The 23,294-nt window shown below is 44.5% G+C and overlaps 1 protein-coding gene across 1 annotated transcript in view; it reads left to right on the top strand.

Annotated features, from left to right (window-relative positions):
• Positions 1 to 23,294, top strand: part of jade2 (jade family PHD finger 2) — a 120,622-nt gene that overhangs the window by 39,230 nt on the left and 58,098 nt on the right. Inside the window, exon 4 of the mRNA XM_056594812.1 lies at positions 7,177 to 7,328. Within this exon, the coding sequence (XP_056450787.1) occupies positions 7,177 to 7,328 (152 nt within the window). The remainder of the gene's footprint in view (positions 1 to 7,176; positions 7,329 to 23,294) is intronic.

Genomic DNA, 23,294 nt, shown 5'->3' with positions numbered 1-23,294 from the left:
AACAGAGCAAGCTGCTACATTTTTCAAGCTTATGCCGGTAATGTGACAGCATTGTTCTTCAGACATATGGTTATGCAGGAACATTACCGGAAATGTTGCAAAGTCTTTAGCAGGGACATTTGCGGAATGGACCTTAAGGCATTTTGTTACCGGCTCCCACTCACACTTGACCCACATGCCTGTAAATGTCCAGCATGGGCTGAATGTGTGAAATGGGCTGAATGTGTGTTGTTCACCAACCCGCTTGCATCTCTTGATTCATAGTGATGATGCTGATGCTGCCTAAAAATAACGCGCGAGCGCACACCTCTCCCAGGCTCCTGTGGACCGCCAATCATTAGAGTGAGGCCTGCATCTGTGATGGTGCTAAAATTAGCTGACATCTGCTGTGACTCACTACTGAGAGCCGGGTCATCGAGCCACTTGGGGAATAAGTGTTGTTGTTATTCTTCCTCCTTTCCTCCTCTTCCCTCCTTCTGTTTCCTTCTCTTCTCTTTCCCTCATGCGTCATTGCCAGAATCAGTTGCTCTGACGTGGATAATGTCTGCTGTAAATCTGCCTAATAACCAGACGCATGTGCAATCCTTTCAGTGGGATCTTTCAGGCCTGTTCCAGCTATATTATTTATTATTTGAATGCTGAAGCACAGCTTGACTATGCCTCATTCCTGTCTGCCATGATATTCAGGCGGTGATGCTGGAGGATTTCACCTTGTTGTATTATAGATGGGCATGTCTGCAGACATGTGAGTGAATCATTTGTGAGTAGTATCAGCTTTGGCGCTGAAGCTCCTTTATCGCGGATAGAGTCGGAAAGACCATATCTACAAAAGCCAAATATTCGTCTCAAGCGGAGATGAGAAGAGACTATGAGAGAGGGGTTAAAGAGCCAACCCCTGGACAAACGTCACTCCAGGCACAGCGTCATTGTGACCAGCTGCCACTTCCAGTTAACCTTTAAAAGAGAACTGATGGCATTCAGAGCTTACTTGCTCTATCTGATGTTTCCAGGAAATAAAAGCGTGCTAGGAGTAATGTGATTCTATTCCACAAGATTTAATATGATTAAGACGAAAAATGTGTTAATAAAGAAAATAAAATCTATATTTATGACCATGATCGCATGGTGAATATTAAACATTTACCATGCAAGTGGGCAGTCATTATTTATTTAAACAGCTGTGATGGCTAGTAGAGCTAATCATCTTAATAGACAGAGGAATTGAGCTGAATGTCAATGCATCTTCTACCACATGTTTGGATCTTCCTTGAACTGCTACACAAAGATATCAATAACAATGATAATATGAGGATGTATACAAAATATGCCCAGCTTCCGACCCGAGTGGATCTCCGGTATAATCAAAACAATCTCCAACATCTCCATCATTATTCTTTTTTGTAATTCAATTTCATGTATTGGCCTAGTTGTGTGTACAAGCCTTTACACTGTCATCTTAAGGAGCATCTTGACGCTAATTGCCTGGAAGTCTTCAGAGTGGAGCAGCTGCTCACATAAAAGCGCTCCTCAGAGTCTTTTTCACCATGATTGGAGCCACTTTGCTTCCGCCTCGCCGGCCTACCCACAATGCCCTGTAAACGCTACCTTCCTTTGCATGATTGCGAAGGTAATGACTGGCGAAGAAGCTTTCTCTCTGGCTGCTCTTAACCTTTTTCGGCTGATGCCATCTAGGAAGGAGGCTGTTTGGTGGATAACCACCTGGAGAGTCAGGTGTGGGGCCCAGACAGAAAGCGGCCTTATCTTGTGACTGGTATCACATCAAGCCATGTGTGTGTGTGTGTGTGTGTGTGTGTGTGTGTGTGTGTGTGTCGTGTGTGTCGTGTGTGTCGTGTGTGTCTTGTGTGTGTATGCTTAAGTGTGCGACGCGTTGTGGTCTGATGATGGTAATGTCAGTGTGTGTGTGCGTTTTGTCCTCTTCTCTGTTGTAGGTCTTATGGCATGGTATTGTCGCTGTGTGTGTGTGTTTGTCTGTGCGCACTGCGCACCAACCTTATTAATAGGCAGATAATAAATATAGACTAGCCTCTTATGGTTCAGTGTTTATCCTGACCTATCGCTCTTGCACATTAAAGTACATCTAATCGGCAACATTAGCGTTTATTTGACTCAAGAGTTGCGCTCCACAAGGAATAGAAGGTACATTAGGACATGTGCGTTCACCCTGTAAATGGCACAGTACTCGAGAATATTAATCAGCGTTACTTTAACCGCAGAAGACTGGTTTGACATTTGAAGGGCTTCCAGAACTCTGAAAGCAGAGACGGCCCGGATAAGAAGACCATGCCTACTCCCAACCAGCTTTTATGAAGATGAGGAACTTTAAAAACATACATATACAGGAGCTCCTTTTTTTGTCTGTAGGTTTAAACGTCGGCTCGTCAGCAGTCCTCTGTTAAAGCAGAACTTCTTGGGGGATATGGCTCAGAGCCTGGGCCAGGAACCACACACTGCAGAGATGGAGTTGAGCCTTGTTTCCTGTTTCTAGAAATTCTACGTTGACATTTATTTCATGAGTGGGCGAAGCTTTCAAAAAGGGATTTTAATAAGTTTATTTCCACAGTGGCCAGTCTGCACGGTTCTGACCTGATGCCTTGAGACAGTTTGTGTTCAACTACAGATGCTGCCTCCAGCAACATGACTGGTCAAAACAAAGATGAAGTGTACCGAAATGAAACGTCCCGTGTGCCCAGATTTCAGCTAGTCTGCATCAGACTAGGGGGATACTAATATAAAGTCTCCTTCATGAGGCCAGTTGAATAACGATTAAAGGCTGTTGTTCCATACCACTATATCCACAGAGGAGGGCGATAATACGTGACGGTTTCAACAGCAGGAGATTCAGATCAATGATCACTCATCAATTTCAAGCCCCCCTCGACGGCCTGGTTACAAGCATCCATCTCCTGGCTGCTCTCCCTGGAGCTGAAGGGTAGCGGCACATCAGCCATCGAGCGTAATTCCTGCCGAGTGATGGATGCGTCATCTATCGACTGGTGCTCCTAAGACTTATAGATACACCATTTTGCTTTTTTTTTTTTTTTTTTTTGCTTTTTTATTATACACAGATCTGCTCTTAATGATCTCCAACGCAGGCCAGTGTTTCTCCAATGCGACTTTTAATGTCGTCAGCCTGTCAGCTGGCATCCCTCTACGCGTCTTCGCTGTCGACCCAGATTGGACTTAATGAGGGGCCCGCGTCCGCACAGCTCATAACTCAGCACAACACAGCTGCTGACAGAAAAAGAAGTGTGAATGTGTGCTGATAGAATTTGTTTATGGAAGTGTGTGTGTGTGTGTGTGTGTGTGTGTGTGTGTGTGTGTGTGTGTGTGTGTGTGTGTGTGTGTGTGTGTGTGTGTGTGTGTGTGTGTGTGTGTGTGTGTGAGAGAGATAAATTTATCATTCGACAAGACGTGTTTATGGGAGTATGTGAGATTGTACAATTGTGTGTTCTTCTTTTAAAGGTTGCTGAGTTGGTGGGATATAGGAATAGGGGATCTTCATCATTTTTATTGGTCTGTCTGTCTGGCTGTTTGTATATCTGTTGGTCCTCTACTTATAAGTCTTTGGTTTAGGAAATGTGCTTGAATCCCACAGTGGCATGAATATAGGATTCATCATCACTTCTTAGTAATAAAGGTTATAACCTATTTTACCAGGATTTTACAAAAATGAGAGGGAGAGAGTTTTACAGTCTGACACCCTAAACTGGTGGTGTACAGAAGCCATCATTGTTGCTTCACCTGACTGTGTGAATGGCCCTCACTGCTCATACATCTCCTCTATTCCACGATCAATCTTTTGCATTTGGGACTTCTTTTTTTGTCAAACCTGTCAGAAATGCTGACTGCTATGAGGACGGGGTACTTGCCAAACATGAAGAGGCTTTGTCATCATAAAAAAATGCTTTGTGCTGCTCATTTTCTGGAATTAATGCGAAAAGTGTGATTTCCAAGATGAACACCATCTGATGACTGACAATAGCGGTAGAGGATATATGAAGTCAACATGATTAGCTTTGTCTATCCTTTGTCCATTTATGTCAAATTCTGTTGATTTTCCCCAAATTCCTCTAAACATGTTTTATTATTTGTTGACATGTTTGGAGGCAGGATGTATTGTATAGTAAAAGCCTCTGTCTTCACATGTTGTTGCTGAGACCAGAAGGTTTGTTTAAATTAAGTGGCTCCCAAGGGGAGGATGAGACCCCCGTGTTAGACCAGGTTTAACATAATGACACCATGAACGCCTTGAAGGTGTATAAAAGAATAATGCATCTCAATGGAAATATAGGTTTTAAAATGAAGGGTCATGGTATCATAAGTGGCCTCGTACAATTTGGGCAGACGAGTTTGAGTGATTTTGCTCGGGCAGTGGAAACTCGCTCTGCTACCCGTTGCTGTGTTTCAAACAGAGATAATTGAACTGATTGGTTGTGGAACTTTCTTTACCACCTGGAATCCACATCAACAACCAGGCAGCCACCTCTGGGATATAACTCATCTGGGTTGAGCCTCTCTCCTCCATCAAGGGTGTATCTCTGGTCCCACCGACTGCTGGCCTGGGGCCCGTTTCTGTTGTTTTATCATGTGGTTATGGAGAATGGCCATTTCAAGCTAGCTGAACACTACAGCGAGATGGCACGCACCTCTTTTTAGCGTCAACTGTGCATCCACAAAGTCGTTTTCAATGATGCAACATGGCGTTATGTGGGCACGTTATTATTGATATCATTGCATATGTTTTGTCCAGCGCTAACGAACGCACGCTGTAGCTCACTCTTTATTTGTATTTAAACAGCAGCCAGGCAACTGAAGCTGGGTAACGTTATTTGCAATCATGACACACACGCACACGCACACACACACACCACCGTCCTTGCCTGTCACTTTGCCTTTACAACACAACCATTTAACATACTCCTCGACCTCATTTTCATCCCTCGTCCCTTCCAGTATGTTGCCACCACTATCTAACCTTAGCACAGTGACGCATCACCTTGCTCTCTCTCGGCCTCTTCATCCCTCTCTCTCCAGTTCATTTGACGGTGACATACAGCGTCGTACCATGCATTCACCCTTCGCCTCCCCTCATCCCTCCCTCCTGCATTACTAGCGTGTCCCTTCTTCATGTTGCTGCAGCACCTTCTGTTTGTCCTCCAGAAGGTGTATTCGCCCTCGTTGTATCCATGGTACATACGTGTGAGGACACTGTTACTATTATTACTATGAAATATTACCTGGCAAATCAAAGCCCTTCTATCTCTAGTCGGTTTCATCCCCTGTTTCTCGGTCGGTTTGTTTCAACTCGTTTGATTTGGCTCCACCCTGTTGGGTTGTGTGGAGGCCATCACAGGTTGGAGGAGGGTGTGGTGGAAGAACAGAGGTAGGATTAGCACTAGATGGAGACGCTGATGGACAGGGAGGTGTGGATGGATGGAGAAGGAAATTGAAGTACGGAGACATACAGATTGAGATCGAGGGCTAATAAAACATGGGACTGTGTTTGTCTAATTTGTGTGTAATTGTTTTAAAGTGTGTGTGTGTGTGTGTGTGTGTGTGTGTGTGTGTGTGTGTGTGTGTGTGTGTGTGTGTGTGTGTGTGTGTGTGTGTGTGTGTGTGTGTGTGTGTGTGTGTGTGTGTGTGTGTGTGTGTGTGTGTCCATACCTGTGTGCTTACACTTTAAGACACACATAAACACACAAACCTGCTATCAGTGCAGTCATACTTTTGCAGATGACCTTTTACTGCTGGCAGAAGAGGAAATGTGTTAGCTTACCAACACTTCAATCATAACCAGGTTTCTAGAATCCTCCGCTCTATCGTCAGGGGGTAACTGTTACAACCATGGCATGATTGGCTTGTTTTTTTCATAGCAGCAAGCCTTAACACTGCATTCAGAGGCCTTATGTCTCCCACTGGTAGAAGGAATGTCACAACAGCATGTCCTCTGACTTCAAAATAAACGCCTCTAATTCAATACAGCAGCACCTGTCTCTCCTTCTCCCTGTCTCTCCACCTCCCTGCCTGGTTCCCTCTCCCTACGTCCCTGTTCATTCACCTCCCTCTCTCCTCCTCCCTGTCTCTCCACCTCCCTGCCTGGTTCCCTCTCCCTCCGTCCCTGTTCATTCACCTCCCTCTCTCCTCCTCCCTGTCTCTCCACCTCCCTGCCTGGTTCCCTCTCCCTCCGTCCCTGTTCATTCACCTCCCTCTCTCCTCCTCCCTGCCTCTCCCCTCATCCCTCGTTCCATCTCCCTGTCTCCATACATCCCTGTTAATTGTCCACCTCCGTGCCTCTCCTCTCATTCCCTCTCTGTACCTCCCTGTTCAGCCACCATCCCTCTCTTCATCTGCCTGTTTCCCCCCTCTCTCCTCTCTCCTCACACCCCAGCCTTCCCTCCTCTCCACCTCGCCATTCCCCTACCTCCAATGTTTCCTCCTACTGCTCATCCAATCTATTTTCTCTCCTCCTGTACCCCCACCACCCTTTCACTTCTTCCCCATCGCCACCTCTCTCTCCACCCCTTCTCTCCACCTTTCGCCATCCTGTCCTTCACACGGTTGAGTGAAGGACGGGTCACACACACCTACAGATATTTACCATGAGGGATGTCTGTGGGGTTGAAACATGCAGATGACTCAGAAGAGTCTGGGAGTAATGGCTTTTTATTGCGTCCGTGGTTTAGAAAATAATTGCTCTGGGACTGTCCGTAAACTATTATCTCTCGTATTGGCGCTATTATCTTATTCATCAATGCTGCACAAAGCACTCGTATGTTGTTTGGAAATTCTTGCTTGATGTTTCTTCACTCGGCTGATTATTATTCTGTTTACCCAAAGCAAAACAAAGGACTAATTTGGCATCTGAAATGTTTGCCTGGTATTATTGTTATCGCTCTAGTAAAATCCCAAAGAAAATGTAGAAAAGATCAAAATCAAAGTCTGAGATTAAGATGTTCTGTTATGATTGTGCTGGTTTGAAATGGGATATAACTCCTGCATGCAGTGTAAAGTCAACGAAGGAACCGGTAATACCTAGAGAGCAAGATGCGCTAAGAACGAGGATACCCCGATCCCACCACCAAACGCCAGGACAGGACCACATCATTCCTTCAGGGAGTCCTAACCGGGTCTCGTTTCTCTGCCTCGTCCCCCCAGGTGTTCCGCACCGACTTCATCACGGCCATGAAGCTGGCGGACTCGGCCCAGCTGGGCGACTTCTACGTGCTCTCGGACCCGTGGAGACAGGAGTGGGAGAAGGGGGTCCAGGTCCCAGCCAACCTGGAGGCCATCCCCCAGCCCGTGGTCCGGTAAGCAGGAGACCCCCCACACACACACACACACACACACACACACACACACACACACACACACACACACACACACACACACACACACACACACACACACACACACACACACACACACAGGGGTGTGCACGCTGATGCATCACACACACAGGGGCGTGCACGCTGATGCACTCACACACACAGGGGCGTGCACACTGATGCACTCACACACACAGGGGCGTGCACACTGATGCACTCACACATACACAGCGGGGTGCACGCTGATGCACTCACACACACACAGGGGTATGCATTCTGATGCACTCACATATACAGGGGTATTCGCGATGAGGCATTTACAGACAGACTGGGAGAGCCCGGACACGGTGTTGTGGCCATCTTGCTGTGATCCAGCTGTGGTCAGGGTCCTTGTGGTTAGTCTGGCACTCGAGGAACTAATAAAAGGGTTCAGAGTCAGACGGCCTCTTAACGACTCTGAGGGCTGCACATGCACATGTACGCATTATATATGTGCACGTGTTTTACCAACTCATTAACCACACACACACACACACACACACACACACACACACACACACACACACACACACACACACACACACACACACACACACACACACACACACACACACACACACGTGAATTTTTAAACGTAAACAAAAGGCAGCCCATCCTGTTGTGCTTTTTGCAGTGATTCATGTCCTTTGTCCTGCCAAGGTTTTCAACTCTTACCACATCACACCGATGATATATTAACTAATACTTAACTTTTAAAAATACGTCTAATTGACTCTAGGGATTACTCACTGCAAGTCCCAGTTATCACCTGTTTAGCTTTTATTTTGTAATGACACAAACGCATATTCCATGCAATTCTCCCATCTAGCCCTGCATGAATTGTGAAAACCACCTACCTGATATACGGTAAAGACTTAAAATAGATGGTAGATAAGTCAGGAAGCAGCCAACTCTATCTGCATTGGGTCTGCCCATGTGTATCTGTTCAGCCGTAGTGTTGTCCACACATAAACATGCAACATGTTAATAGCGACATGTTAATAGCGGCATGTAAACACAGACGCACGCACGCACACTCAGCTGAGCGGTTGCGTAGGTGGGGGAAAGGAAGAGGAGAAAACTGTCAGAGATTGTAAGGATGGATGCGTATATGCCAATGCCATGAGTGCGATAGCATAATGACTGATAAACTGATGGGGAAATGAATAGACAGATGAGTAGACAGATGGGATGAACGAGGAGATAGAGGGGTGGGAATATGTGAGATTGTGACAGGTGCTGCTATCTTCTTATGCTTATCACCTTTCTCGCTCTTTCTCTCTTGCGATCTTCCATTGCTATCCCTTGAACCTCTTTGGTCTGTGCTTTAAGTCTTAAACAAGTCTTTATCTTGCTCGTTTTTTTCCTTGGATAGTTCTTGCTGTTTATCATCACTACTCACAACCGTCTCTATTCCCCCTTATTTCTGAGCTCTTTCTACTCGTAAAAGCTTGTTACATCAAGATCCACCTGTATGCACACGGGCCTATCGCCTCTACTCTTCCAGGAGCTCATCGCTGTCATACTATAGGTTCTAACCATGTCTGGTGTCCTGCGCGCTCTCCGTCACTGCGCTCTGTCCACTGAGGTTGGACTGGCGCTCTCATGCTGGAGCGCTCTCATCCATCTCGTTGCTGCTCTTCTTCTGCATCGGTAACATTTACGGTCCCACATAAGTTGAGTTTGTGCCTGTGTTCGCTGTGGCCCCTGGCTGCCCGTGGCTCCTATGATGTATGGTTACATATTTTCAAATCAAATGATCAAATCAAAATCGTATCGTTTCCACTTATAATGAATGTGACCTGGTTCTTTTTTTTTTTATAAAAAACAACGAGATGGAGATCACATTTCTGTGTGTGTCCCGGTAGACAAACAGACTTATAGCTGCCGGAAACGGGAACATTAACAGGTCGTTTCTTCTCCATGTTTTCCGGCAGAAAGTAGCGCTGGAGAAAATTGAATCCAGATATTCTGTAAAAATGTGCGATACATTTGGATGGAAACTCATTCTATATCTCTCCGTCTCTGTCTCTTTGTCTCTGTCTGTCTCTTTCTGTCCCTCTGTCTCCCGCTCTCACTCTCTGTCTCTCACACTCTTTCTCTCCCTCTCTGTCTCAGTCTCTCACTCTGTGTCTCTCCCTCTCTGTGTCTCTGTCTCCCCCTCTCTGTCTCGGTCTCCCTCTCTGTCTCCCCCTCTCTGCCCCCCTCTCTGTCCGTCTATCTCTCCCTCCCTCGCTCTCCCTCCTCTCAGCCTGAGGCTCAGACACAGTTTTCCTTGGCGGCGTGTGTTTTTATATGAATAATGACATCATCATCCAAAAATGGTTGGAGAGGAAAAAGGCTGCGGGGTCTGTCTGACTCAGACCACCCCAGTATCTCCCCCCAACCCTCTCTTGCTCTCCCTCCCTTCATTCATCCTTCTGTGATTCTCTTTCTTTGTATGTCCTATCATTCTTTCTACATCTCAAAAGTTTTCTGTCCCTTAACCCCTGTCTCTCTCTCCCTAATCCTCTCTTCTCTCTTCCCTCTCTCTACTCCTGTCCATCTCTCTTCGGTGCCTCTATCCCTCACCTCTCTCTCTCTTTCTCTGTCTCACTCAAAATATGTTCTCTCTGAACTCCTTTCTCCCTCTCTCAAATTTCAAGTTGTCTTTATTGGCAGCCATATGATGCATTGTTATAGTGCCAAAGCATTGTATAACAGATTGTCATGCAATGATAATCTGTTCATTTGTCTATCACTATAATTCCCTTACCCATTTATCGCTCTATCTCTCTATTGCTCTAACTGTTTTGCATTTTGTTTCTCTCTCTCTGTCTGTCTCTCTCTCTGTGTATCCCTTCTACCCTTTCCCTCTCCTCCCCTTCTCACTTTGTGAGTAAGACACAGCCAGAGTGTGCCTGATAGTCTCCCCCCTCTCCCTCCCCCTCTCTCTCTCTGTCTATCCCTCCCCCCGGCCCGTCTCTCCCAGGGCTGGCCAGGGCCAAAGGGAAGTTATTAGGATGTTGTGTAACGCTGGGTTTGTGCACACAGTGGATAAAGGCCCTGGCTGCTAGTCCACAGCCTCCGTCCCCAGTGAGGATTCAGGGATGGAAAATAATTACATACATGAGGAGTTCTCTCTCTCTCTCGCTCTCTCTGTGACATTATTCCACTGCAGAGGAAGAGGGCACTACCAGATTACCTAACCCAAAGAGCACCTGTCAAACCTCAGACGGAGGAAACGAGAGCTCGCTGACGAAGCGAACACTGGACAATGGACCTTTTTGAATGGGTTTACCCACACTGATAAAACAGCTACGTGCTCTCTGAAGACCCTTTGGAACAGTCCTGTGTGCATGCGAGCGGAGGTTTGAGGGAAATTGAAGTCACGGGATATCTGTAGACCATAATTTATTAAAATGTATTTAGTGAATCTATTGTCATTGTTTTTAGGCATAGTAACCTTTTATCAACACACCAACTCTTTCCAGCTCCCCTAACTGTTTTTCTTTTATTGAGATTATAGTTTTTTTTATGATCAATTGGGACATTCGCACACTCTTCTCGCTCTCTCTTCTCTCCTGTCTCTCTCCTTTCTCTCTTTTCGCTCTCAACGAGACAGCCAAGATGGGGCTTATTTGAATGTATTGGCTCATCGCTACCAGCCATATGGCAGCAGGGTCAACAAACATGAAATCCTCCTTTTGTCTATTTTCATATTTATTTGATTACATTTTCCTCTCCTGTGTCCTCCTCATCACCTGGCAATGCTTCGTTTTTTCTTTCCTAGCATCGTGTCAAGCTTTTGGGATGCAAAACCGCAACACCAGCCACAACCTGACATTCACTCTGTAAGGAAACAACGCTTCCTAAGCATTAGATGGAGGAGGGAATGATATTTCTGCTTAATCCTGAGCGGTGAGCTGTGTAGGGCTCTGTACAAAGCTAAGGACTTTGTGTCTTTGAGATCAGTTCTCGGTACTGCAGTATTACATTCTGGCACATGATGTTTGGTAACGCTCCAGCCTAAGAAAATTTTACCCTCCTGGCTATTGCAGCAGTTTTCTCCAGGTTTAGCTAACATCTATATTTTTGTTGTTGTTGCATTGTACAGCCCTCATAGACTTCCGACAATGACACAATGCTTGGCAAATAAACGCAAGGGGATAAAAGTTTATATTGAAATCATACAGCTAATTCAATGTGACGATATGTCTATATTCAAGTCAAGTCAACTCTATTTGTATAAACACAATGCAACACAATAGTCTCACTCTGGCTTGTTCCAGGCCTGGGGCTGCTACACTTGATATTGACTTATTTCTGAGCCAAATAAGGGAACAAAACCAAAAACCCCAGTAGGTTCTTTGTTTTATAACTGAACTCTGGTCCCTGGAGACCATCATTCATGCTGATTGCAAACAGTAACCCAGAATGAGACGGGTTGAAACTGTATTACTCTCCAGTGATAAGGTTCAGCATGGACAGGGCCATCAGCGCTGAACCAGGGGCTGTATACTAAAGCAATCTGAAGAGCTTTGGTAAAACTGAAGAAAGATGGCATGCACACACACTACAGAAAATAATGGATAGAGGAGAGCCCAAGGCAGGGTTAGGAATGGTTTTTGAAATTGATATCTGACATGTAGTATACAGAATATACCGGTATATTTTGTTTTCTGCCAACTTTGTCTGTGCCGCGGTAGAGAACTTGACGGCAGGAAATGTTTGTGGTGTGCTTTAGTTTCAGAGTAACCATTCCAATCTTGAAAGGGAAGAGCAGAGAGCCTTTCAGATACAATGAGATCAGGTTGACTCTTGTTAGGTGAACTCTCATTTCATGAAGATGATCATGTTAGAAACATCAGGCTGTATTGGTTAAACAGATTAGATCAATACATTGATATAAAGATTCCAACAATACATTTTTGTGTAACAATAATAAAAATGTCTATTCTATTCACTTATGAAAATGCAATACTCTCTACTTCACTGTGCTCCACTCTCAGCTCTATTCCCAGTAGCTAATCGGATCATTAGCTGGCTCCTTGGTTTTTGTTTGCCCTACAATATGATGGAATGCAGTAATGTTAATTGTTTCTTAAAATAGCACTGCGTTGCCAAATGTCTGCAGAAAAAAAAAAAAAAAAAAATCCCATTGGCAACTAGCATCTAAAATCTGAAACGATGAACTGCGACATTTGAAAGATGAAATGAGGACATGAGAGAAAAGTTGCATGAAAGTTCTGAGGCGCTCCAATATGTACATGCGTCTCCTGACACCACAGTGTTGCACGCAGTACAGTACAGCTCCTTGCACCGGTTTTGCATCGCATTCTCTGCGGGTTCTTCCGGAAAGCCCCACCATCAGATAAGATGAGTAAGAATCCTCCATGTCACAGATGTACAAGCAGGGCTTGAACACTAATAGTTTCCATTCGTAATGGACTTTAAAACCCTGCCGCAAACGGGCTGCTCTGCACATGCACTCGATGTATGCCTGATAACCAGCAACCCGGCCGCCTTTGATAACACCATGTCTCCACACGCTCAGTCATCATGGTGTGGTGGACGGGTTGTCTGGCCGTGCTGAAACGCCTACACTACTGTGTTGGTGAGCATGATGCACTCCACCGCTCTTACTGGGAGTGTTGTAACTGATTATCTGATGAGCACCCCAAAGGCATGCACGTACATGGAGTAACGAATGTACCGAATCACATTCAGCCCTTGTTGAATTGCTATGGCAGGGCAAACGCATGCCACGGTAATAATGTTGGAATTCCAATCCAATTGTTATCAGATACCAACGTCTAGAACCTGTCTGTTTGAGTATACACTCTTTTGTGATGATGTTCACTACGAAACTAAGTGGACGACTCGGGTTCAAAGGGTGCGCTAGCTGACCGCAGCAAGCTAACGCAGTGTTTTGGCTGCCTGCCAGATTGATGGCTAGTTGAATACACATTAGAAATGTCCTATTTAACTCTGAGGGTCACGACCCAAAAAGGCTCCGTGCCCAGGCCTATAGACTCTGAGAGAGAGTAATAATATGTTGTCATAAGAAATAACTTTTTATCCTGAGGGCAGAGAGGGGGTTTGAGTTATGCGTTCTTGCGGGTGCTGAAAAGTGGATAGAACTAGGCAGTATATCCAGAGCAGTCTTGGATGTCCTTGTTTGTTGGCCAATTCATCAGGGCCATATTGTACAGCCTCACACATGTACACACGTGCACACGTATCTGGTACAGAAGATAATAGCAGGGTTGATTATCTGATTGACTGTGAAGCCAACTTGCCGAGGGTTGTTTTGGCTAGCCGAGGGACTTATCGACTGAGTTGCGTCTTTTAAGTTACCAGCTAAATGGTCCAACGGATGCCTGTCAGCCCAATCAATTGTGGGTTGAAAATCAGGATTTTTCTCCTTTTACAGAAAACCCACGAGATCAGCCAGGCGCTTCTGCTCTGGGTCAGTTGCTTCATGAACCACATCACAGGGGAAGCTCGCTTGGCTCTGTTACCGACAACAGTGAATGACTGGACGGACGGCTGAGCCATTAAAACCGTGTGGTGTAACAGTTGGTCCAAAACACACCATGCCGATTGGACTGTGTCACCGCGTCCGTCCTCAGACCGCACTCTAGGCAGGCGTCCCTCTCTGGCCGAGTGTCCTGACAGGCAAAAGGGCTGAGCTCAGTGAACGAAGCACACTAACTAGACCAGTGACTGGCTGGCTGGCCGGCCTGGCTCCCCTACCACAGAGACTGGGTCTGGGCCAGAACCCGAGTCGGCCGTTCACTTCCAAAGGGGTTGAGTCAGAAGCCTGCTAAACCCAGTCACCTCCTCAGGGGACGTTTGGGGAGAAACGTCTTCAGGGTGGGGAAGCCTAACAGCGCAAATATCAATTTCCAAAATCATTCAGACACCGTTTAAATACAAGATCAGATTGTGAGAGAGTGTTGTCCCTAATATACATGTTTGGATCTTTAAGACACAATTGACATGTATTTGATGCATTTAAGTCCAATCATTTGGACCTGCACCATCATATTCCAGAAACAGCTTCAGTCCCCAGGCCAAGTGGATACTCTACTATACCAGTCAATGCTACTTTCAGAAGTCATCGTTTTTTTTATCACTGCATAGACCGGGGAGTGTCCTAATTTGATTGTAAGGTCACAAAGCTGTGCAGAAGTGACCGCTCTGTTCAGGTGAAGCCGGCTGACTCTAGTCTGGGCCTATTTGAATCAGCTTGTTATATCCTACAGGCTTTGATGGGCAATACAAACAAGGATTTCTCTTTGATTTGTTCAGTGATCACATTTGTAGATTGGGGGGGGGGGAGCAGGCAATTTGGAAAATACACATTGAGTGAGGCCTGCTCCTATCATAACTTGCATTGATAATCAACAGGCCCAATATATTATAATAGCTCTCCCCCCTCCTGTTCTGTTACGGTGAGTGTAACGTGTGATCTAAGTGCGCTTACTTTGAGAAAAGGAGGGATGAGGAGTTTGACACAGTAATCTTTGGGTTATTTCTTTTAGTTTCTGGTGACCAACGTTTACTGTCAGTCAGACCATTAAAGAAATAAAATTAAAATAATAATTGGCACAGCCCTTATTAGAATATGTAGTTAACATCATAACTTTCTCTTGCCATGACATCTACTACACTGCCTTCCTAGGAGCCGTTGCAATTTCTGGCCAATAACAGGAAACCAATTGATGTTTGCAAGTTTTCAACAGCAAAAAGCAAACCGTATTGTAATGTTACATGGGAAAACTGGGATGAGGTCCAACCAAGCCCAGACACTCAAGAAGCAGTACAGAGCCGAAGAATATACAAAAAAACTAGAGAACCAAAGCATGTGATGAGATTTTTATAGTTTACCTGCTAGTCCCAGCCTTGATGGCTTTCTGGATAAATGGCCGTCCTGACACTATTTTTGGATGAGTGTTGTTTATGTGCGTCTTTGTTTAGCTGTGAATAAGTCTTTGTGAGACTGTGGCTTTGTGTGAGTCTGACTGTATTTACTGTAGTCTAGCCCACTACAGTACATACAATGCATCATTGTTGTTGCTCATTTGGGAATTGTCATTCCGTCTAAAGCAACATCTGTCTTCTCTACTTCTATTTCAGTTCTCTGATCTCCCACCATTTACCTTTTTTAAGTGGCTGACCCATGCTCTCTTAAGGCTCTTTTCCATCACATGTTACTGCTGAACTATTCTCGGCTGTCCTCGTCTGTTTTAGTTTTCCATTTGAGAAAGGATTGATACTACCTGGTACCTGTTCCTTTTTCTCTGTATCACCTGTTGAGGTTCCAGGCGAGCGGAGGATACCAAAAAGTTATTTGAAAAAACACAGACTACAGATGGGTCGGAGATAATCGTCTCTAGAATCATCCAACTGCGTATTCTCCGCACATCTTCCCCGGCTCTCTTTCTACCCGGTTGCCATCCCAAACGGCAGTAAAGCCATTGATTATAATGATGAGTTTGATGATGATTAGGGAGAGAATTTCATCCTGTTTGAAATGAAAACAAAGCATTAGCTCTGCCATCTGCTCTCCCTGCAGTCCTCCTCTTCCAGGTTTAATGGATGGGTGAAGGCATACTGGGGGGGGGGGGGTAGGGTTAGGGGGGGGTACTGGAGGAATTAATACAATGGATGGGTGGATGAATTGAACAGAGGTGTTGATGGATTCATACAAAGGATGGATGAGTGAAAGACGGCCAGATGGAATGAGGTCTTAAATGGATTCTGGAGACGTGCATAGCGCCAAGCAAAAAGTGTCTGATTGGATTTGAAGGAATGGAGCTGACCCTTGGCTGAGACCGCGGCTCGGCAAAACAACCCTCAAGCATTTTGATGGAGATGGTGGGTATTTCAAAAATTTTCAAAAATTCTCTCAGAAGGACTTTGGCAGTAAGAACTAGAAGGGGGGGAAAGGGAACCAGGCATGAAGGAGGCAAACGGCTGAAAGATTAAATGGATGTATCATCCACTGAGGACCTGAAGGAGGCCCAGGGTGAGGAGTAAACAGATATGACTAAGTGGAACACTACCAGGACTATTGCTCCCCTGGGAGTGAGAGGGACACGGAGATAGTTTAGTGTCTACCACACTGCACCAACTCACACATGCATGAAAACAAATCTATGGATGCTGTTTGTGTAAATGTCTCGCTAATGGAGCGGTTTTATCTGTCAAGCTGATAGAATTACAGCTTTGGCTGACAAACCTTGCATGTCAATGAACCTCACTAGTGTGTTGCTAGCAGTTGTGCCGTGTCGGTGGGCAGTCACTCACATCTTTACAGACAATAATTATTTTAATAATAAAAGCAACAATTAGCCAAAATATTTGTCAAATTTTGGTTGATATGTGAATCACCACCAAAATAAGAAAAGGATTTGCATTGTTTGAACGGAGTAAGGCACATGTAGCGCAATTCTATTTTGGACGCAAACATTATGTTGCGTCTGTCCCGGCTAACTGAAGCATCTGTCGGGGGCTTTGAGCTGTACAACAAAAATAGAAGAACCGGCAAAACAGTTCCTTGAAAGCAGTTTAAATTGGTTATCAGTACAAGGTCCATGGTTTCTTTGCAAAATTAGAACTAAACAATTTTATATTAGCAAGGTCTACCAACCGATTTCTTAAGGTTTAAAACGTAATGGCTGTCGCTAGGGGTCTCTCAATAAAAACAATCCAAAAAGACATAGTTTATTGACATTGAACTAAAACAACTATGGGAGTTGTTGTCTACTCCACAATTGCCATTGAATATCTACCGATGTGACTCAGGCAGAAATTATGTTCATGGACGTTTTAATGTATTCAAGTTTTATTGACGTAATGTTCAGTCCCCATTTGATAACATTATGTCACCTCATTCTAATGAATTGTCCGAAAGTACCGTACGGTTACCTTGCTGTCTAACCATTAGATGGGTCGACTCGACAGCCAAAACCGCTGTAGATAATGCCATGTGGCGAGTTAAATTGTGGAGTAGTTCACCTCTGTTAACCTTGGTGGAAACAGTCAAACTGATACAGATTCAGCTGACTTTTGGTTTCTGGTGGAAGCTCTCGCAGACAGCTCTCATTGATATTTAGGCTGTGTATTAGATTGGAGTTTTGGGGTATTTCTTGCAAGTTTATTTCAGAAATACATGGTGGCAATTTGCACATGATATGAGGTGCAATTCCATCCACCTGTTATTATGTTAATTTTTTATTGGCGCATAAAATATTCGAAAACTTTCATTTAGCCTTGAATCGTTCGTTTGAGGGAACGTTTGAGGGCTAAGAACTAAATTCCCACTTATAACTAAAGGCAATAAAACCAAAGTTAATATCCCCAAACTCTTTCATAAAAAAGGTTTGATCTGCCATCTTTTGAGCTGTAAGCACTTACAATTAATAATTCAGTATCTTATTTTTAATACATACTCTTCCTCTGAACATCATTCAGGGTTTGTGTGTTGGTGTGAACACTTCAATGATTCAGTATTTTATTTTTACTACAATTTTAAATGCATACTTTTCCTCTGTGTCATTCAGTGTTGTTGTGTCGGTGTGTATGTGTGTTGGTGTGTTGTGGTGGAGCAGGGCCAGGGTGAACATGTTTTCTACAGGCCCTGTTGTCTGGATCAGCGGCCGTGGTGGTGAGAGGGGGTGGGGGGACCGGGTCTGTTTGTGGGCTTACTGGAAGTGTGTCAGACAGCTGAGGAATGCAGAGAATAGGGTGGGAATGTGATTTTGTATTTTGCGTGTGTGTCTGCGTGTCTGTGTGTGTGTGTGTGTGTGTGTGTGTGTGTGTGTGTGTGTGTGTGTGTGTGTGTGTGTGTGTGTGTGTGTGTGTGTGTGTGTGTAAGTGTGTAAGTGTGTGTAAGTGTTTTTCTGTCGCACACTAAAGGTCCATGGGTTTGAGCATTTTGGCAGATGTTGTACATATTGATATCAGCAATGCTCGGCACTTATTGTCCGCTTTTGACTAATAGCTTTGGGCTGAGGCCAGGGTCCAACAGGACTTGTTTCAGCTCCTAGACGGTATGAACGCAGACTGCATGTAAACCCAAAGGTGGCTACACTCTTAAGAAGACCATTGCATTTGTAGGTGCCCACTGCAACCAATAAGCATGCAGTACATACAAAGCAGTACAGAATGATCCAAAAAACCAATACTCCTCCCACGACTTTGACCTCCCCTGCGGTGTCTTCTTGCCTTACCTAGATGTGTTGGCAAGTTTGGATTTGATACTGAAAACCATAAATAACTGAGTAACCCTGGAGGTATTTCATTAAAATCCTAAAAAGTTTGATCTCCATGCCCTTTGTTTCCAGACCCAGGGTATGAGCCAAACTGCTGCTCGGTATCTCACGATTCTTCTTGCTGTTGTACTTTTGAAAATGTCTGGTATCGATCGACAAGAGATACCCACCTCAAACACTCTAGTATTTGTGTATGGTTGGAAGAATACCCCACTGATACAATGAAATCCTTTATCTTTTCATGTATTGAAATGGATTGGCTCCACTTATAGTTTATTTCCCTGTTAATTCAATCACTTCAACACTTTGTACTAAGCTAGCTGTCGGAGATCACATGTTGTGTCAATGTCTATCCAAAGTAGGTCAATACATTTACCTGCTGTTGGTTCTGAACCACACACCGGGAGAAAGCAATTGTGTAGTATGTGCTACACTGTCTGTAGTAGGCAGCCATGGATCTTGTGTGTGTGTGTGTGTGTGTGTGTGTGTGTGTGCTGGTTAATCCCTGCAGCTTGCTCTAGCAGAATAACAGTAGGGTTATCAGTTATTTCAACAGGTGTGGGGGGGTTGGGTGGTCAGCCGGTTTATGTTTTGGTGGCAGGATTCCTGGTGGCAGTACTGTGCTGTGTTTGTTGTGCTCAGTGTGAGGGTAGGAGGGTCGGTGGGTACAGAGCACACTGAGAGGAGCCATACCACCCATAATATTCTACCTTTCCTCCTTGGCCTCTCCCTCTCCCCCTCCCCCAGGCTTCAGACTTCCATTCCTCCACATCCTGCTTTTTACAACCAACTCCACCGAGTTTTTAATACTAACCACAGGCCAGGTGTGTGTGTGTGTGTGTGTGTGTGAGTGTGTGTGTGTGTGTTGGTTTCGAGGTGGGTGTGTAGGGGATGTGGTGGGCTCGGGTGTTGTTTCAGTGTGTGGGAGAGAGAGAGGGGAGCAGCAGGGGTCATTTGTAGTTAGAAGTTCACAAAATGAATTCACAATGTTGAATGAGAAGTGTGTTATATTATAGTGAACTCATGGATATTAAATAAGGTATCTTTTATGAAGATCTTCATACGAAAAAACTATAAAATATGGAAGCTACAAAAGCTAATAACCTAAATGTATAAAGTATTTGCATAAAGGTATAGGCTAGAAGGTGATTTCTACCACCCGGATGGGCATATAAAGCCATTGACATGTTCCAGATGTAACGTAGTGTTACTGTTAATAAACAATTTGGATAATGCCGGTACACAGAACTCCACAGACAAGATAAAATAGGTCCAGTCCTTTGTAGACATTTGAAGGTGGAAATAGTAGACACAGTACACATGCAGTATGAATGGAATGTTTTTTCTCAATGGATGGATTTTGCTAGTTTCCCATCAACAGACCAATTCGCAAAGATATTAGTCAGGAACTCTCAGACCATTTTCAATCAGCGCAGCCATCTTGGTTGTTTATGACGCCACAACAGTGCTTTTCTGCGCAATCATCGTATTAAGCACGCGCAATATACGATGCACAGCTGTTATTTGCCCGACCCGGGGCCAGTTCTTCTAGAAATCTGTCCGAACAGAACAGTGGCCGGATTCATACCCCACAATATGACATGAGCTCGCAGTTTCCTCTGGTTTCCAGGCAAAGATTTTGCTCCCAAGTCCTCAAATTGCATGCGTTTTTTGACCAATTATTTTTAACAAATCAAGCAGTAATCAACGACGGAGAACATTTTTCATTTTTGGCACGGCTAGGTCAGTTGCTATGCTGATTGGATCACAATCTAAATGTCCAGTTGATCAATCAGATTGCTGGGTCGGAACTACCCGTAATGCTGGGCTAAATCTTGCGTTGCTGGGGAAAGTCTTCCCCAAGCCTTTGTTTGAACTCCCAAACGTGGTTAAGGCAGTTCTCTAATGCCCCTGGAGACAGTTCGTATTGAACCTTTTCTTGTTGGCAGGACATGACTGATCGGCGTGTCCGTCTTCCTGTCCGTCTGTCTGCCAGTACATTTGTCTTGCTTGGAGAAGAGCAGGGAGCCTCTTTGTTTTATTTCATTTTCTTGTAGTTTTTCTTGTTTGTTTAACAGAATTTTGTTCCACATTGTATATTCAGGTGGAACTTGGGGTGAATGATGATGCAGCAGAAAGGGAAAATGATAATAAATGAGTCTTAAAAACCGGGCTAAGCAAAACGTCTAATTGCTAGTGGGGAGGCCCCTGGCGACACAGCTCTGTGGCCCAGAGCAGGGGGGCATCATTATAACACACTTGCTCTGGAGCTAGGATGCTGAGCGTGTGTGTGTATTTATCCGCAAAATGTGTTGACTTCAGGACGGAGATATTCATCTGCTGATCAGCACTGATGCTGATTATGGAAACACAAAACGTTGAGCAAACCCCGCCTTGCTGTTCTGTTATCTCCCAACCGCTCTTTCACTCTTTATCTCACTCTTCCTGTCCCTCTGCCTTGTCTCACTTTGCTCTCATTTTCATCTTTTTTCATATCTCTCTTTCTTTCTTTCTTTCTCTCTCTCCGTGTAGCAGCCGGATCTCTCACTCTCTGTTGGATCCTCTACTGGATCATTCTCTTTCTAACGCGTTTTCACTGTCCCTGCCTCGAGGGTGGTGAGTTGAGAGGAGCGACATGGTCGGGGTCAGCACCCTCTCATGATAAAGTGGAAGCAGCCGTGCGCTCCCTCCAGGTAGGGTCTCCTGCTGAACGCCGTGGCTCCAGCCTGGGTAAACCAGGTGGGTTGGGGCTCGTTGACCTGCTCCTGAAAACCGTGGCTCCAGCAGCGGGCACACAGGTCCTAATTCTAGTCAAAAAGTGTAACTTTTGTAAAAATGTGTTTCTGTGCGTTCCGTAGCACCATACAACAAATAACGGGAAACCTTAACCTGCAAATAAGACTTTTGACTTTGTGCATCCTGACACCATGGGCATTATGTGTTTGACACCTGCCCTGTGCGAGCCGTCACCGGCCGCCATTTCTGTGGTTCGAAATTCCAATGCCAAGTGTAAAATATACGCCGGTTGCAATCACCAATCAAAAATGATTACTGACTTAGTAAGTAGATAAACACACCCCAACAAAAGGATTTAAGCACTATTATTTCGGTGTCATTTGTTAAAAATGCCATTGCCATCGGTCAGCTATTGGTGAGTGAAATTTGCCAGGCTGATTGGAGTTGACTGTTCTTGCCTCAGTATGAGTCTGTTTAGATTTCAGAACGCTCCTGGGTCATTTCTGACCAATCAGGGCATCTCTTCTGTGATCCTGGAATCATCTTGCCTGTCAATCACGGGTGCATGAAATGGATCACAGTGTGGGTGGGGCAGTGATGGTGGGGATGTTTTTTGGGTTGTTTAGTTTCAAAATCTGGCTCTCTTGTGCTCCTTTCTGCTCACTCACTATAACCTCTATTACACAGAGTGCCTTTAAGAACAGAAAGCCTCTTAAGGCTTGAAAACGATGCTGATGAGTTTGATCCAAAATCCATGTCAATGTAGTCTGCCCGGAAAGAAAGTGTGACGATTCTCTGTCCCAAACGGTCCGGGAAACTTTCGACTGCTCCCGTGCACGTAGAAGATCAAGAGAGTGAAATAAAAAGATGTAGTGCAAACTGTGCCAAAGCTATTGGGTGTCAAACAAACATCTCATTCTGTCTGTCCCCACTACTCCTTTGTTTCTCTATCACCTCATATCATGCTCTATCTGCCTCTCTCCTCTCGGCCCTTTCATCTCCAACATCTGCTTCTCACAACTAACCATTGGAAAATAGAGAATGAAGAAACACTTTATTTTTTTACTTGAAAGTGAGAAAACTTAAGGCTGAGACGACCATGTTGCTAGTGTAGATTTAAGTGCGTGTGTGCCTCTGCTTTGTCCCGTAGCCTGTCTGCAAGGCTTGTATCCATGAGAACAAGCCTGGCATTCCAGGGCAGACTACACTAGCATTTTTTACCAGGGAAAAAAAAGCCAGCTCACTGTATCAAAACTACAATACATTTGTAAAGGTTTCATTAACCCATAGTTGATACATGCACACGCAGACGCACATACAGCCCCCAGCTGAGGACATGTCAATACATTTATATTATAAATATTAAAACATATATTGTGGCAAGTTTTTGTAATGATCCAACCCTCCATTCTTGGTAAAAACTAGTGCTGTCAAGCGATTCAAATATTTAATCGCGATTAATCGCATTAATGCCATGGTTAACTCACGATTAATCGCGAGCAATCGCGATTAATCGCAAATGTTTTTTCTATGCTAAATATCCCTTGATACAAAATACAAAATAAAAGACGATACAAAATAAAAGCCTATAGTGCAATTAAACGATGAACATACAAACATACTGCCTTGAACATAACAGTCAGGCTACTGCTTCTTTGTTTTGAAAAAAAATAGAAAAAAAATAAGAATTGCGTTAATCGTGCGATAAAAAAATTAACGCTGTTAAAATTTGTTTGCGTTAACGCCGTTAATAACGCGTTTAACTGACAGCACTAGTAAAAACATATTGTATCGAAATTCATAAACTGATTAATGGTTACCCAGATAGACAGACAGACACACCCCTTTGTTGTCTGACTCATTTCTGTTAACTGGGTGAACTTGGGATGGGGGGCTAAACCCTCAAACC

Source organism: Gadus chalcogrammus, chromosome 7, assembly GCF_026213295.1.
Source record: "Gadus chalcogrammus isolate NIFS_2021 chromosome 7, NIFS_Gcha_1.0, whole genome shotgun sequence".
In the NCBI taxonomy this organism is placed as follows: Eukaryota; Metazoa; Chordata; class Actinopteri; order Gadiformes; family Gadidae; genus Gadus; species Gadus chalcogrammus.
Note: the sequence above shows the minus strand (reverse complement) of the source record. Positions and strands in the feature narration are given on the sequence as shown.